General features: G+C 38.9%; 1 protein-coding gene across 4 annotated transcripts in view; it reads left to right on the top strand.

Annotated features, from left to right (window-relative positions):
* SUPT3H (SPT3 homolog, SAGA and STAGA complex component) overlaps nt 1–15,863 on the top strand; it is a 536,625-nt gene that overhangs the window by 418,337 nt on the left and 102,425 nt on the right. For all 4 annotated transcript variants that reach the window (XM_042938952.1, XM_042938951.1, XM_042938949.1 and 1 more), the window contains exon 7: nt 11,419–11,494. In XM_042938952.1, coding sequence (XP_042794886.1) covers nt 11,419–11,494 — 76 coding nt within the window. The remainder of the gene's footprint in view (nt 1–11,418; nt 11,495–15,863) is intronic.

Genomic DNA, 15,863 nt, shown 5'->3' with positions numbered 1-15,863 from the left:
GACATCTGAGGATGGGAATTTCATCATCAAATATCTTAACAGAAACCATTTTGTTAAATAACCATAATTATAGGTTTTACATTTATGATTCCAAGGGATTTCGCTATTCTGCATTCTTTGAAGCCCAAGAGGCTGTCATAGTGTTCAGGCTGCTTGAAATACTGAATCCAAGTACAAACAGGGCTGCTTTAGGAGAGAAGTCCCTCCCTCTAGTACTGTTTTCAAAGATTTTGAAAGCACAGTTACTTCCGAGATGATTTCTGGTTTTGTTTCTTTTTTAAATTCATTGGGTAGACATTTTAAAGATAAAAATGGGAAATAGACCTTAATTTTCTGAACGTGTAGACATTCCTGCTTTTTCCTGTTAACCATTTAGAAATTTTCATTTATTACATTGGAAACAAAAGCAATTTCAATAGCTATGATTACTGAATGGCATTGTAGCCATATTTAGTCAAGTCCATTGCTGGCTTTTTTTTTTTTTTCAGTGATTAAAACTTGGCATACTCAGGAAATCATTTTCTTTCTTTGTTTTGTGTTAACTCGTGCTTTCAGCCAGATCAGTCTCTGTGGCAGACTTCTATTGATGAACTTGTTCATTTCTGACTCATGAAAACAACTCAGCCAGTTATGAGAAAAGAAACTTCAGCTGTAAAATGATTAAGGGCATTCTCTGTAAGGAATAAACAATTTAATTTGGTTTGTTTTGTTTCTAATCTTAACTCAGATGGTACCCAGTGGTAAAAGCCTATTTTTCCTCTATAATATAGTCCCTTGAGAATTTTCCATAGATGGGTGACTTCATTTCTTCACTGGTGCATAATGTAAGAGATCCCATTATTCATCTTTTCATCATTTCATCTTTCTCCTTTATGAATTTTTAAAACATGGCGTAATTCAGATTTACTGTTAAAACATGTTTTTTTGCTGTCCCCCTTTATTTCAGAGTTTGTTTACAGCAGTATTTTTCTTCAATGGAAGATTCCTAAATGAATAATTTGACCATCTTGCTAAGCTACCTTCTCAGTTAGAATGATTAAGGTTTACTATGTGAATTGCCAATTTTTAAAATATCTTCTGAACTGAGAGCTGAGGAGTATCAACATAAATTATAGATAATGAAGAGTTTATTTTTTTGTATCTAGATTTTTTTTATATTTTATTTATTTTTTATTAAATATACTTTATTGACAAATTGGTTTCCATACAACACCCGGTGCTCATCCCAACAGGTGCCCTCCTCAATGCCCGTCACCCACTTTCCCCTCTCCTCCCACCCCCCATCAACCCCCAGTTTGTTCTCAGTATTTAAGTCTCTTATGGTTTGCCTCCCTCCCTCTCTGTAACTTTTTTTTTCCCCCTCCCCTTCCTCCATGGTCTTCTGTTAAGTTTCTCAGGATCCACATATGAGTGAAAACATATGGTATCTGTCTTTTTCTGCCTGACTTATTTCACTTAGCATAATACCCTCCAGTTCCATCCACATTGCTACAAATGGCATGATTTCATTCTTTCACATTGCCAAGTAGTATTCCATGTGTATATACAAACCACATCTTCTTTATCCATTTGTCAGTTGATGGACATTTAGGCTCTTTCCATAATTTGGCTCTTGTGGAAAGTGCTGCTATAAACATTGGGGTACATGTGCCCCTATGCATCAGCACTCCTGTATCCCTTGGGTAAATTCCTAGCAGTGCTGTTTCTGGGTCATAGGGTAGTTCTATTTTTAATTTTTTGAGGAACCTCTACACTGTTTTCCAGAGTGACCGCACCAGTTTGCATTCCCACCAACAGTGCAAGAGGACTTTAAATTGGTTGTTCTGATCCATCACTGAGGCAGGTAGTTCTGCTGCTCCTAAGTGTTTCTGGCAGCAATAGTGTGGCTTGGGATAGGGAGGAGGGTTCTTTTGGGAGGTGAGGGCGGGGCCTATCGCACTGGGTCAGGAGGGCTAGAAGTAGCAGCCTGTGTTGTGATCTGTATTTTAGGAGCACTCTTTCTTTCATATATGCCTCTCAGATAAACCTGTCATTTTTGCCACAGTCCATGATATGAAAACCAAAGAGGGATTTGATAGAAATGACACAACACAATTCCATTTTTAAAAGATCACTCTGACCGATGCGTGGGGATTAGTTGTTCATTCAGTATCATGATCCTCCTAGGAATCTCGTGTCTGAAATGGCCTCAGTTCTAAAACCAGATATAGAAGCACAGTGCTTGTTCCTTGAAAGGCAGATACAATAGGAGAGCACAGATTTCTGCAATTTTTATTTCATTGAGGAATATCTTTCAGAAGACAAGGAAAATTGGAAGACTGTGCATCCGCTTCCCTCGCCTCTATCAAAGTATCTCTGCTTTCAGCAGTTTCATTTGTGAGGATTCATAGGAAAAAGAGCGTAGACTTTGGAGTAAGACAGGCCTGGTTTGAGATTGTAGCAACCTTATTTGATGTGCAGTCTTAGACAAGTTACCTAACATCTGAGCCATAGCTTCTTCATTTTAAAAATAATCATATCTGCCCATTGAGATTATTGGAAGAATTAAAAGATATAATGTTAATGACCAAGCACAGCACATGACACGTAGCAGGGAGGCAACCAATGGTAGGTCTTCTTCCTCTTAGACCAGTGGTTCTCAGTTGGGTGTGATGTTGCCCTGTAGGGGACATTTGGCAATATTTGGAGACATCTTGTTTTTCATAACCCAGGAAGTATCAGGCAGAAGCTGTTGGCATCTAGTGGGTAAAAGTCAGGAATTCCCTAAACATCCTACAGTGCACAGGACAGTCCCTACAGCACAGAATCATTCAGCCCAAAATGTCACTAGTGCCAGGACTGAGAAACCTTGCCTTAGAGATATTAACCTTTCCATATATAGACTGTAGGAAGAATATATATATATATATACATATATATATATATATATATGTATATATGTATATATATGCATATGTATATGCATATATATGTATATGCGTATATATATTCAATTCCACCAATGTTTATGAAACACCTACTCTGTATCCAACTCATTGGGGGGTTAGCAGTGAATGAAATAGGCATAATCTCTGCCATTGAGGAGGTTTGTATTCTAGTTGAGAAACAGATAAGCCACCAATACATCTATCATTGTGGCAGATGATAAATAGTAAGAGCTATGAAGAAAAATGAAGCCAGGCATAGAGAGTACCCTGCCAGGAGCTGCTGTTTTATATATAGTGGTCATCAACAGCTTCTCTAAGAAGGGGGCCTGTGAACAGAGACCCAAAGAAATGAGTGAGCAAGCCAATGATGTGGGGTGAAGGTAGAGCAGGGGTGTCGCAAATGCACAGGCTCCTGGATGGGAATATGTTTGTCGTTTTCGGGAAACATCGGATAGGCGAGTGGGCTGGAATGTGGAGTAAGTGAGGAGGAGAGTGATAGGAAATGAGACCAGACAGGTAATAGGGAACAAGACTGTGTAGGGATATGCAGGCCATTCTGAGAATTTTGAGTTTCATTCTGGGGGGGATGAGACACCACTGGCAGTTTTAATCATAAATGGCATGACCCGATTTTCATCTTTTAAAGGATCACACTGGCTGTTGTGTGGCAAATGAACTGGCAGGGGTTGGGAAGGACGAGTGGGAGCAGGAAGACCCATTAGGAGATTATTGCAGTAATCCAGGGGAGATGATGATAATGACCGCTTGGACCAGAATAGTAGCAGCGAAGTGGAAAGTGGTGAAAAGTGGTTTATTCCAGATATATTTTAATGGTAGAGCTATGGAACTTAGAATTAATGGATGAAGTAACACAAGGTAAAAATTTTATTTTCACATGCAAAAATCCTTATCAAAAAAACGTAGATGTATCATATAGTAGCAACAAAGGGAGATTCCAAGCAGGGCCCTTCCTTATTCTGTTAGAGTTCCACGTATCCTTGAAGAGGATGAGAGCCATGTTGCACTGACAGGCTTCCTCCTTCACAGGATTTTATTTTAAAGGTGCCAAACTTTCCCACTGTGTAAGCGAAGCCAGCCTCCATTCGATATGTGCATTGGATTGCTTGAGAATTTGATCTTGCTAAATGAAAATGGAAAGGTCTACAGCTCCAGCTCAAGGTTAAAGAGAAAATATGAACTATGTTTTGTTCAACAGTGGCTTTACATGCACATTTTCCAGGCAGTGTCGTAAAAGTTTAGCTAAATAGCCGAAATATTTAACTATATCCTTCTATATTTGCTAGACTCTAAAGCCGTGTCGACTCATCTGCATAGTACATAAACCGATGAGAATTTTTAGGAATGTTCTTCAGGATACCTAAAGAGCTTGTATGTATTCATTTAGTGTGTTCACTTTTGGATGTACAGCCACATAAAAGCCACAAAAAAGGGTTACAGCATCCTCAATCAGGAAAACAAAGAAGAGGTTAGTCTTCTTCTGTTCCTTCAAAGAACTAGTTTGGGCAGAAACTCACATAGCTTTTTATATTATTTGCCAACTTAGTTGTTACAGAGCATGTTTACAGTTTCGGGGGAAACATTAGTAAGAATTAGTCCTAACACTGCATGAGGATTTACAGCTAAACGTGGAATTGTGTGGTTGTGTGCCACTAAGTTATTGGGAAAAAAATACGTCTCTTAGCACACGTTTTAGCCCAGGATAGGAAATAATATATTGTGTGTAATTTTCCTCACTACTAGCTTAATAAATTCAGATTTAAAAATTGTAAACATTCAACCGATTTTAAAAGCACTATTTAAATAACAACTGTATTTTCCTTATAACCAGTTCATGCTCATTCTTGATAGTTTAGAATATACGGAAAAGAAAAAACTGTGGTCACATTAATTAATGTATCTAGACCCATACAGTATAAACGCCCCTAAAAATTCAATATTTTGAAACAACTCTATTATGAACTACTGTGACAAATATCCTTTTGTGTATTTCTCAATCACTGATGCTTTGTACTCACTGGGAATTACTCACTTATTTTTAGCTCAAAATCCCTTTTAAGTCCCTTGAACGTTCTCCTAAGTCTATAGCTACTTCTTTAAGAAACTTCTCGTGATTATTGTAATATATTCTTAATACCTTAGGCACACAAAATTGATGTATTATGAAAATCATGCAGGGAGAACAAGTTAGCACCAATGGAAAATTTCATTTTTCAGGCTATGAAATAGAAAATACATTGTATTTGTATTCAGTTGTATAATTCAGAGACAGTCAGGATTTTGAGTTGGCTCCCTAATTAATTCAGTAACATTCTCCTTTCTCCCTCTTGCTCACACTCACTCTGTGAGAACATATATCCAAACCTATGCTGTTTCTCTGTGATTTTCTGCCTCTTGAATAACTGCTTTGATTATTTTTGTGTGTGTGGACATTTACTTCATGACCCCCAGTAGGCCAAGCAAAGTTAACTCAAGAGGAATTTCTTTACATTTAAATTCTCTTCGTTTTTAAAAATGTTTTTTCTTACTGTCATTCACCTAAGGAAAAGTTAAAACAATACTGAAATGTGTGACTGAAAAAGTAAAACTTACCGGCAATGCTACCCCCAGGGATAAATACTACAAAAATATAATGTATGTGCTTCCAGACGTTTGCACACGTGTGTGTGTTTTAATCATAAACGGGATCAAGATACGTGCAATTCAGTTTTCAGCTTGCTTTTTTCAGTGAATAATAAATACATTCTCGCAGCTACAACCTTTGAGGGGAAACAAAAGTAGAGCACGTAGAAAGTGCAGGGGTGTAATACTGTCTAGAAGAACAAATGTTCCAGGAGAGAGATCAGTGTGACCTGGGAGCTTTTGGGAAAACTTCCTAGGGAAGGTGGTGCCCACGCGGAAGGGGAAGGAGCTAAATGCCCTGTGGAAGAGGGGGGAGATGGACAGCACAGTCATGGCGGAGGCGCACGGGACAGCAACATGGCGGATGTGACAAAGGGTGACCTGAGTACCACAAAGGTGTTAGGTTTTAGTGAGGACGTTGCCTGCCTATAAAGAACGAACCAGATTGTGGCTGTATTTGGAAGCCCAGCATTTGAGCTTAAATTTGATGCAGTGAGTGATCTGCTGAGAGCCATTGTTTGAGTTTATGAGGCAGAAGCAGGAAAGCGGTGTGGGGATAGAGGAGGGCCCGCTATGGTAAGGTCTTGCTATGTGCCAAGGCCTTTGCTCCATGTTTTTATTTGTAGTTGCTGTACCCAGATGGGTTGGGAGAGTTAAAATATTTGGGAGGAACCAGCCAGGAATGAGTTGCAGTACTCTAGGCCCAAAATGGTGAGCTTTGCACTTGGGTGCAGAGGTAAGGAAAATCTACCAGGTAAACCCTTTAACCTTCCTGAACCTCCGCTTCTCTATCTAGAGTGAGTGGGGGATATGGCATCCAAGTTTCTTTAGCATTCTGTGGTGTTTACTGATCTATTCATGTCATTCTGCAGATGAACCACAACATACATGAACACGCATACACATCCCACAATCCGCATGTTTTCACATTGCTGGATTCTACTGCCCGCCGTGCCATTTGCGGTTTTCAAATTCAGCAACCAATTCCTGTTTAACATGAGGTAGTTGGTAGTGGCTATTGGCACTTTGCCTTTTCCATGCAGAAAGGACTTTGCGTTTCAATGGTAAGACTTCTAAGAGTAATCAAAGTTAAGATTTTTTTAAAAATCCAAGGTGGAAGTGAGAGCAGATAAACTTTCATCTTGGTTTCAGAGTTATGCTCTGTGATTCTGTATCGCTGGAGAAAGATAAATGTCATGTGTCTTGAGAAGCCGCCAAGAGATATGCCAGCTCATAGTTTCTCTAACCTTTGTGGATGCTTCAGTGAAAGCACGCGGAGAATTTAAATGAAACTGTATGCTGCGTAAGTAATCCAGCCGCATACCTCAAACTGGTATAGACAGGGGCAAATGGTGATCGTCACTGCTGAAAATATTTTTCCAGGACACAAGCAGTTGCATGTTCATTGAAATGAGAGCTCCTCACTGAAAATTTAAATTAACAAATGTATACTCAGGGCCTGTTTTGTTAAGGTAGTGAACAAGCAAACGAATCATACTGGCTACTGCATCTGTAGGGATATCTGCTTCCCTGTTTTCATTTAGGTAGGACCCAAGAAAATGAGTTCATCTGGCATGGAATTCTGCCTTCTGAGTTTGTTTGACAATAGCCAGAAAAGGCTGTTAACTTCTTGGTAGTGAAATGAATGACGATTAGCGTAACTATGCTCTCTTACCTTGTTAAAGAGCCATTCCAATGAAATTTTAGAATATTGTTGCGTGTTTGGAAAAGGTTCGGAATAATTCTTCCAAAAGTGATTTTTCCATGTATGCCCCTCTGTGGGAATATTTTGCTAGATTGTAGTACTGGTAAGGTCTAATTTCTTAAAAAGCCTCTAGTATGTACCATAAACCAAGGACTGGGTAGAATTGACAGATAAGTAGAAAACAAATTGGACTTGTAGATACAAGAGCATGACTAATCCACAGATGACCTTACGTCCATGTGGCAGTCTGAGATCAGGAGCACATTGTGTAATTTGAGAATATCCAGGATGAATAAAAGCTGTGATTAACCTGCCATGATTGTTCAGTGATATACCTCACAGGAGGATGTCTAGGACCCAAGTTTTACTTACTAGCTTTATCAACTCTATGCTTAAAAAGCTATTTTTTTTTACTTCTCTAAAAAAAGATTGTTTTTTACTCTCTAGAGCTCAGTATCCTCAACTGAAAAATGGAGCTTTTACAACGGTTTATTTTAAAGGTTATTGTGCTGCTCTCTGTACAGAATAAGCATTGTTTTTTCTGATCACGCTGTTCTACAGGGCTTATGATTTTCCCTCTTGCATCTTTTCCGGAGATTCCCTACAGTACCAGGAATAGAAGAGGACTGTCAGTGTGCACTCAAAGCGTGGATTGCAATGGGTGATCTGAATAGAGGCAGAAGGGCAAGTGGAATGAGAACATTACAGAAAATTGGAGCCAGCTTATTTAATAAGTTGGCCAATGTCTCGATTTTTTTTATGGGACTCTTGGCTTTAAAAAGCCATCTACCCTCTCTGGAATTTGGACAACTTGATTACAAATATTAACAGTTCCTGATTTTAGATCAGGCAACAAGGATTTATATGCATTTCTTTTGCCTCCATCCATCCATCCATCCGCCTGCCCACCCATGCAGCTAGCCAGTGACATTTACTGGGATCCAGGTAAATCCAAGCTAAGCACTGACCAATGCTGAGATTAGAGAAGTAAAACATAGTTAACTATCTTTAAAGAACACAGAGTCTGTGAGGGTTAGATATTTACCACCTTTCCTGATTTTAAGGTGACAGTGTATAGACCAGAGATAATATAATCAGATGTGAGAGATTTGGGCCCTTTTACAAGGCCACATTTGTCCCTTTCTTTCGGTTTATTTGAAATAACTCATGGGGAAGAGAGAGGAGTAGACGAAAATCAGCGTGATGAGCATATCTGAATCATCCTCAGCATCCTGCACTGCCAGTCAGTGTCTCTGATTTCATTTTGAGCTCACTTGACCATTCTGTGAATAGCACACGTGCGCTGTGTCACGTAACATTCAAGGACATTCATTGGTTTTAGTACAACTGCTTCCCACCCTCTTAAGTGTCATGGCACACGTAGAAAGTGATCGTTTTATGCCACACTGCGGTAAATGGACAAGGCAACTTACAACCAGATACCGGCCTGGGGGTTCTGCTGCCTCAGCCCCCTGCACATTTAGAAGGTTGAGGGGAAAACAGGATGTCTGCACACCTGTGATGTGTTTGCAGCACACCTGTGCACTATCAGGTTCATTACAGTTTGAACACTCTGCACTTGATTATCCCCGGGTTATGCCTTCTTTGCTGACCCAGGACCTTATTTAATTGTATTTGGGCATGAGCACTTTGAGCACATTACTAATGGTGGCCACATGATATGGGTTAGTAAGGGAACGTATAGAATTTAGAGGATTCCAAAGAAAAATATTGGAGTAACACCATTGCTATAGGTTGGAGACAACTTCTCATAATGAAAATAGGCTGGCTCCGGAATTGGCAGTCCAGGCCTGCAGTACTAACTTGATGACCTTTGACAAATCACTTCTCTCTGAGCCTCAATTTCCTTCTCTTTAAGATGAGGGGGTTTGAACAAGGTGAACTTGAAGTCGTCCTCCAGCTCTGATATGCCATGGTTTTGTAGTGCCTGTGCATCTTTGCTGTTAAGTCAGCTGCTCTTTCCTGAGCATGTGCTGTATGCTGGGCACTTGGTCGGTGGCTTCCTGCTCACGGCCAAGGGCCAGCTTCATGGGGCTCTAAAGCTTCAGTGCTAGAGGAATTGAAAGCAAACTTAAGATACTTGATGAAGAAAAGACAATAGACCGTGAATCAGGTGTCCAAAAGGAATCGACGCTAGCTGTAATAATTGGAAGTCCTCCGGTGTCTTTTAAATGTAGCTCAGGATCTCACATCAAATGCCTGGCTTGATTCAAGCCCACAACCCTGGAAGCCTGAGCCCCTTAGGATGAGTGTTCCTAACTTCCGTTTCCAGGAATACATATTCAGATGCTTGATGATCCACCATGCAAACATCTATAGAGAAACCAAATCTTGATTGTCCAGCTGGGTGGAAGAAAAGTTAGGGTTAAGAATCCCATTAGGAATTTTCTTTTTCCATTATTTATCTAAGTCCTTTCTGTTTAGCATGTGTTGGGTGGATGAAGCTGCCTAGCTGGAGAGCAGCAGAGAAGACATACAGGAATGCGTAGATAATCAAGGACTAGCCACATCATGGCGATGATGGTCATTTGCCCTGATCGTAGCCTAAAATGGTAGCATTTGTTCATTTCACGGAGGTTTCATTGTTTAATTGTCACGGTCAGAAATTCTCTCGGAGCTAGAAATACAAATGTATAGTCAGACACTGACAGCGTTATGCCTTAGAACCTTTTTTTAAATAAACACCTTATATTCAAAATTCTCCCTTATTTCCTACTGTCCATTAGCAAACATTTACTGAGTCATGTGTCAGGTACGCTAAAAAGGACAAAACCAAATCAGGCATTCACATATCAAAAAATACTTCTAAGTATTGAAAATTCACCCAATAATACATCCTTAAGGAAACATAATGTTTCAGATATGCACTGCACATAATGTACATAATGTGTGGATGCTATTTATTAATACATGTTCAAAAAGGATACTTGAACCTAGAGGGTAAATAAAGAAGTCTGGGTTTATGTCAGCACGTATATGTGTTTGTATGTATGGGGTCAGGAGAGATTAGGAAGGAAAGGAGAGGGAAAGAAAAGAAAAAGAGAAGCAAGGGGGAAAAAAGTCAGTGGTCTTAGAATCACAGGAGCTGGTGAATTTTACCTTAACTCCCACCACCCCATCTGTCTTTTCTGCATGGAGCAGCATTAGTACACGATTATTCGTTCCATCAACAGATACATCATCAGAATTCAGTTGACCACTACCCAAATCAAACAAAATGAAAAAACAATAATTTCAGTTCAAAAAAGTATATAAAAACATCCAGACGTTAGCAGTGGTACTTATGTACTCCCAACTGTGATAAAGAAAACTTGCTGAGAGCCCTTCCAAAGCAGAAAAAAATTAAAATCTCAGGGAATTTTTTTCCTTTACTGGCCAGAATCTCATTCCAAGAAGTACCAGCCTGTCTCATTTCAAAATGCTTCCCTTGCCAAGGAAGCGGAAGCGGTCATATTCTTTCCCACCGAACTATGGGTGAATTATAATTATCCTACCTCTTGTGGGACAATGAAGCAGCAAACATCTGCTATACTGAATCAAAAACCCACGAATGAAACGCTACCAAACTGTGAATCATACCTGGACTCAGATTAAAGGTTTTGTGTTGTGTTTACCTTTTTCTTTATTTTCTTTGCAGTTTAAAATATGGATTTGTTAGCTCTGGCTCTGTGTTCTGAAGGAAGCTATATGGATTCCATTCATTGACTCCCAATTTTAACATTGCAAATCCCCAGCTCTATGGCCATAGTTGGGCAATAATGATGAACAGTTTTTCTGTGTGATTTGTTATCATCTTGTCACGGTTTTTCCTTAGATGGATGGTGATTAAGAAAATTTAGCAGTACACAATCTGAGAAGTAAGATTCTTTAGGGTTTTTTCCTTCGGCTATAATGACAATAACAGAGGAGAAGAAAATGGTATTTTAAACTTCCAAAAGACACAAGCTTCAAAACTACAGTTAACTTAACATAATTTTATGTATCATGATATTTATGGTAGTGCTAAACTGTTTACTTAAAGTCAAGAAAGAAAAATGGCATTTCATTTCTGCGTTTTAGCCAAGAAAACATAGACAGTGGTCTACTTGCCCTGAAACATTGTTTGTGTGTCTCTTTATCTGTTAGAGAGCAGAAAGGCAAACTCGAATTATGGATTCGGCTCAATATGCAGAATTCTGTGAAAGTCGACAATTAAGTTTCTGTAAGTAAATGTTTAATTTTGCTTCATTACATGTTTAAGAGATTATGTGTTACAGATATACTAAAGTATGACGCAATCTCCGTTCCTTAGAAATTGGTGAATTTAATATATGCATAGTTATAACTATTACAGAAACAACCCCTGCATTGTAGGGGAGTCTATAAAAGGTTTTACCCCACTCTACTATTTTGTAATTAATAGTCTTAAGAGGTTTTAAAGGGTGCTGGTAATATACAGAGAGCCATGTTAATTATTCACATTACTTTTAGTCAGAAAAATTCCAGTTTCTCTAACGTTCCCACTTTAATTTCTTTTCCAGTTTCTTAGTCATATTTACACTAGTATTGCTGATTGTACTTGACCCACAATGGACTGGAGTAGCACAGTCATGACATTTAAGAGCCCCCAATATTAATAAATACCAGGCTTTCCATTTATTTATGCATACTCTTATTACCCCAAAGGAACGTATCAATAGTCTCTTCCATTTTTGTGTGTAACCCCCTGCTGTAACAGGCATTCAGTGTGAGCCAAATTCATTAGTCCATGCTCTTGTAACACTAATAACCTAGTGATAAATTAAGTACTGTCCCGTCATTGCACACAAGCTTACTAAAAGTACAGAAAGGCTCGTGATACATAGCGGGCTCAATTGTGCAGCAGACATCCTCACCACAACAGTTCCATGACTAAGACTCTCGGGGGAAAGGTCAAAGAGTAAGTGTGATGAAAAGTCCGGTTAAAAATCTGACAGAAGAGCACATGACCCTGGTCTGAGGGATTATAGACACAATGGTGTCTTTAAATGGAAAAACTGTTCTGTGGTCATAATAACAATGCATTTGATTTGAAAAAAAGAAAATGAGAGCTTCATTTATAGATCATCAAGTACAAATAAATGACACATTTCCAACAGTATCCCATGTAAATGTCAGTAAAATATAGGAAAACATGTTTTGGGAGCTTTTTTGTCCTAACTAAATATACTTTGCAGTCTGACTAACAGTTTGGCATCCTACATCTGTGAAGCATTAAGTAAATGACACTTCAGATCATGGCAATTTCAGCAAATGAGAGGTTTTTGTATTGTAATTTTTAGGTTTAAAAATGGCATTCAAGTCTTTTATAAGTATAAATCTCCAGTTTATAAAGGAACGTTTAGTGCTATTGAACTATTTTTTAAAATCATATTTTAAATTTAATTCACTTAAAGGAACAGGCGTGCTATTTCACACTAAAACAGATAGCCACTGGAGCGTCCTAATACATCTTATGTTTGGAAATCGGACTTTTAACAACTCAGTTTTTTGTTTGTAACTCAGTAATAATGAATATTTTCCCTTTCTATAGAATATACTTATAGCTTAGGCATAATATTATGCTTAATTTTTTTAAAGAAGATGGATTTGGGCATTTAAAAATATTTCTTCATATGATGCCCATAGGTGCTTCATTATGAAACCCTAGTGGAAGACTCTGTTTTATATGCCAGAGTGCTGTGGTTGGGAATGCTTAGTCCAGGTGGGTCGGCACATTTAGAACTAATACCCACACTGGTCAGAATGGTAGGCTTTTTTCGTTTCTACCCTTCTGATAAATTACCAAGATATAGGAATTGTGATCCAGCTGTATGTGTCTTCATAAATATTTGATCTTGGCATTCACTGATTGGGACTACTGATGCATTTTTAAATTAACACATAACTTTTTAGGCTGAAGGTAAGTTGCAGAATTGGGATACTGATCAAATTCACCAACACTTTGGTTTTTATATTTATGTAAGTTAGATAGTCATTTCCCTTAAAGTCTTAACATCTGATATGAACGTTAGTTCACAAAGCTTAAATTTAGTTATAAATTGATAAATCTTTTTGCAAGCCTTTCCTTTCAACCTTTTGTTTCATATATGAATTTTGTAAACAAATACGTAGATTTTCTTTTTAGTCAATCTGAGAGTCTGCTTGTATTTTAATTGATGATTTTAACTTATGTGTGTTTAATTACTTATACTGTTGGGTTTATATATGCTGTCTTTGTGCTTTAAATTTACTTTTTTATTTTGCTTTTCCTTCTCCTTTTCATTGTTCTGTCAGATTAATTAGATTTTCTTCACTCCATGTTTCCTCAAACAGTTTGTATAGTGTATATTCTCTTTCTATTATTCTAGCTGCTATCCTTAATTTTTTAATACGCATCCTGGACTTAAATTTTTTAAGTTGATCATTAGTAAACATTCCTTCTCAGCCTAATTTTGTTTTTCCCAAGGCTCTGTGAGAGCTTAAAGCACTCATTTTTGTCTTAAAAATGCTTTATTTTGCCCTCATACTTAAGTGGTAGTTTAGTCGGGTAGGAAATTGTGGGCTAGTAGTTATTTGTTAAAACAGGATAGCATTGTCTTTTAGTCTCTGTTGTTGGTAAGAAGTCTCTGTCCACTTGTCCTGTGTTTTCCCTGTCAGAGAAACTAAGAGAATGAAGGTCTGACCTCCCAGCGCTCTGGTATATGGGGAAATGAAGAGGCTGGCAGTCCATGGCTGATCAGTATATATGTACAGGAGGAAAGAAAGAAGGAATCTCTACTACAGAAGATTCCAGGGAGGACCAGGCCTTCTGAGGAGGATTATTTTCAATTAATCCAAGTAGCAGTAATTTTGAAGAGATTGAAGTCGCAGAAGAACGTCTTCAGAGTGGAATGAGCATTAGAGGGGGCACTAAGGGAAGGATCAGAATGGCAAGACTGGGAGACGGTTGGGGTAGAAATAAGGAGATAGTATGCAGGGATGCAAGAATGGGATATTGAGAGAAACTTGAATTTTTCTAGTGATCGATGATGAGAAAGATAAACGTGTATGAGAATTAACTAATCTTAAATTCCCTGTATGAAGTTATTTTAATTCCAGCACAGAAGACTGATAATCCTAGGAACTTCTGACCTTTGTTCAGGATTCTGTTGAAATTGTTGATCAATTTCCATGATTACCCTTTCTCCTGATACATTGAGAAGAGGAGTAAAGGTGAAGGAACTCATTCATTCTGGTGCCCCCCACCTCCCGATGGAAACAAACTGTCATGACTGGGGGTATCTGTGCCTCTTTTGCTGGTATTTCCCAGCAATACCCTGGGAAGGTCTGTCGCTGAAGCCATCCTTCTGCAGCTGACAGGGAGGGAATTATCTCAGGGAATCTTCACCTGTTGTTGGAATAGCAGTAACCCACAGTGGTTTTATGGGACCTCTGTGCACCTTTTTGACATGGAAAAGTTGAGACCCTACCCTTTAAAGAAGTATCATCTTTCGTTCATTTGTTCATTCAGTTTTTATCCAGAAATATTTATTTTGAGTCTGCTGATGCCAGGCACTATTCGTATTCTAGGTGCTGGGGATACAGGGTGGACACATGGTCCTCATCCCTGCATTCGCAGAGCTTAAAATCTAGTGAGGAAGCCACCAATTCTGTTGCTTGGGTGGACAGATCTGATGGAATGCTGGGAATTATCCCTTCCCTCTCTTAAATCGCTTAGAGCATAGTCACAAAATACCTGTTTCTGTGTTCCTAACAGCCTGTCAAAGGGAGAAGTGGATATGGTACCTTTTATTGATTTTGCCAAATTGCTGCCTGTTAACTTGAACTTCAGAAGTATTCCACACATGTTACACAAGTGTTTGGGAGCTATTGCAGCTCGCTAGTTAGTTGGAATGTTGCATGTCAGAGAGTAGGTGGAAGATTGGTTACTTTGGGGAGATAGTTTTGAGGGGATTATCATAATTCTGCCACAGTTGACAGCTTTGGATATACACTTCGATAGCAAGACTTCATGTCTTCTGTGATTTATTTCCAAGAAAACTCTTCTGTATGTGGAATTCATGAAGCCTGTGTCTGTAAGGATCCAAACATCATGCTTTGAGTGACCGTTAAGGGTTTTAATAGACCCGTGGGACCAGATTAACCAAAAGAATAATCGGCACAGATTTCTTTACCATCACTCTCTTCCCTGTTGATTACTGGTTAAATTAGTAATATCTAATAAAGGCCCTATGTCAGGTTAGACTCTGCCTCGCACGGTGGCAGTTTAGAGATCTTTACCGGAAGGTTCCTCATGCGCTTGGTACCGTTAGGGATGCAGAGAGAGAGACCTGATGCGTGGTGTTTGCCTGCAAAAAATCTTCTGATACGGTTTCAGAAATGATAAGCGGACATGAAAGGGTATCTGATGATATAAGTGTTCAGTAAATGACTGTGTGGGGAAGTACACAGTGCAGGCAGGATCCGTGTGAGTGAAGAAGAGAGGCGGGATGCCATTCCACAGAGGGAAAGGAGCCGGGGTGAACAGAGAGAGGGTTGACTCAAGGCCAGGTGGCATTTCAGTAGGCACT

Source organism: Panthera leo, chromosome B2 (assembly GCF_018350215.1).
Source record: "Panthera leo isolate Ple1 chromosome B2, P.leo_Ple1_pat1.1, whole genome shotgun sequence".
Taxonomy (NCBI): Eukaryota; Metazoa; Chordata; class Mammalia; order Carnivora; family Felidae; genus Panthera; species Panthera leo.
This window is presented reverse-complemented; position numbering and strand designations above follow the sequence as displayed.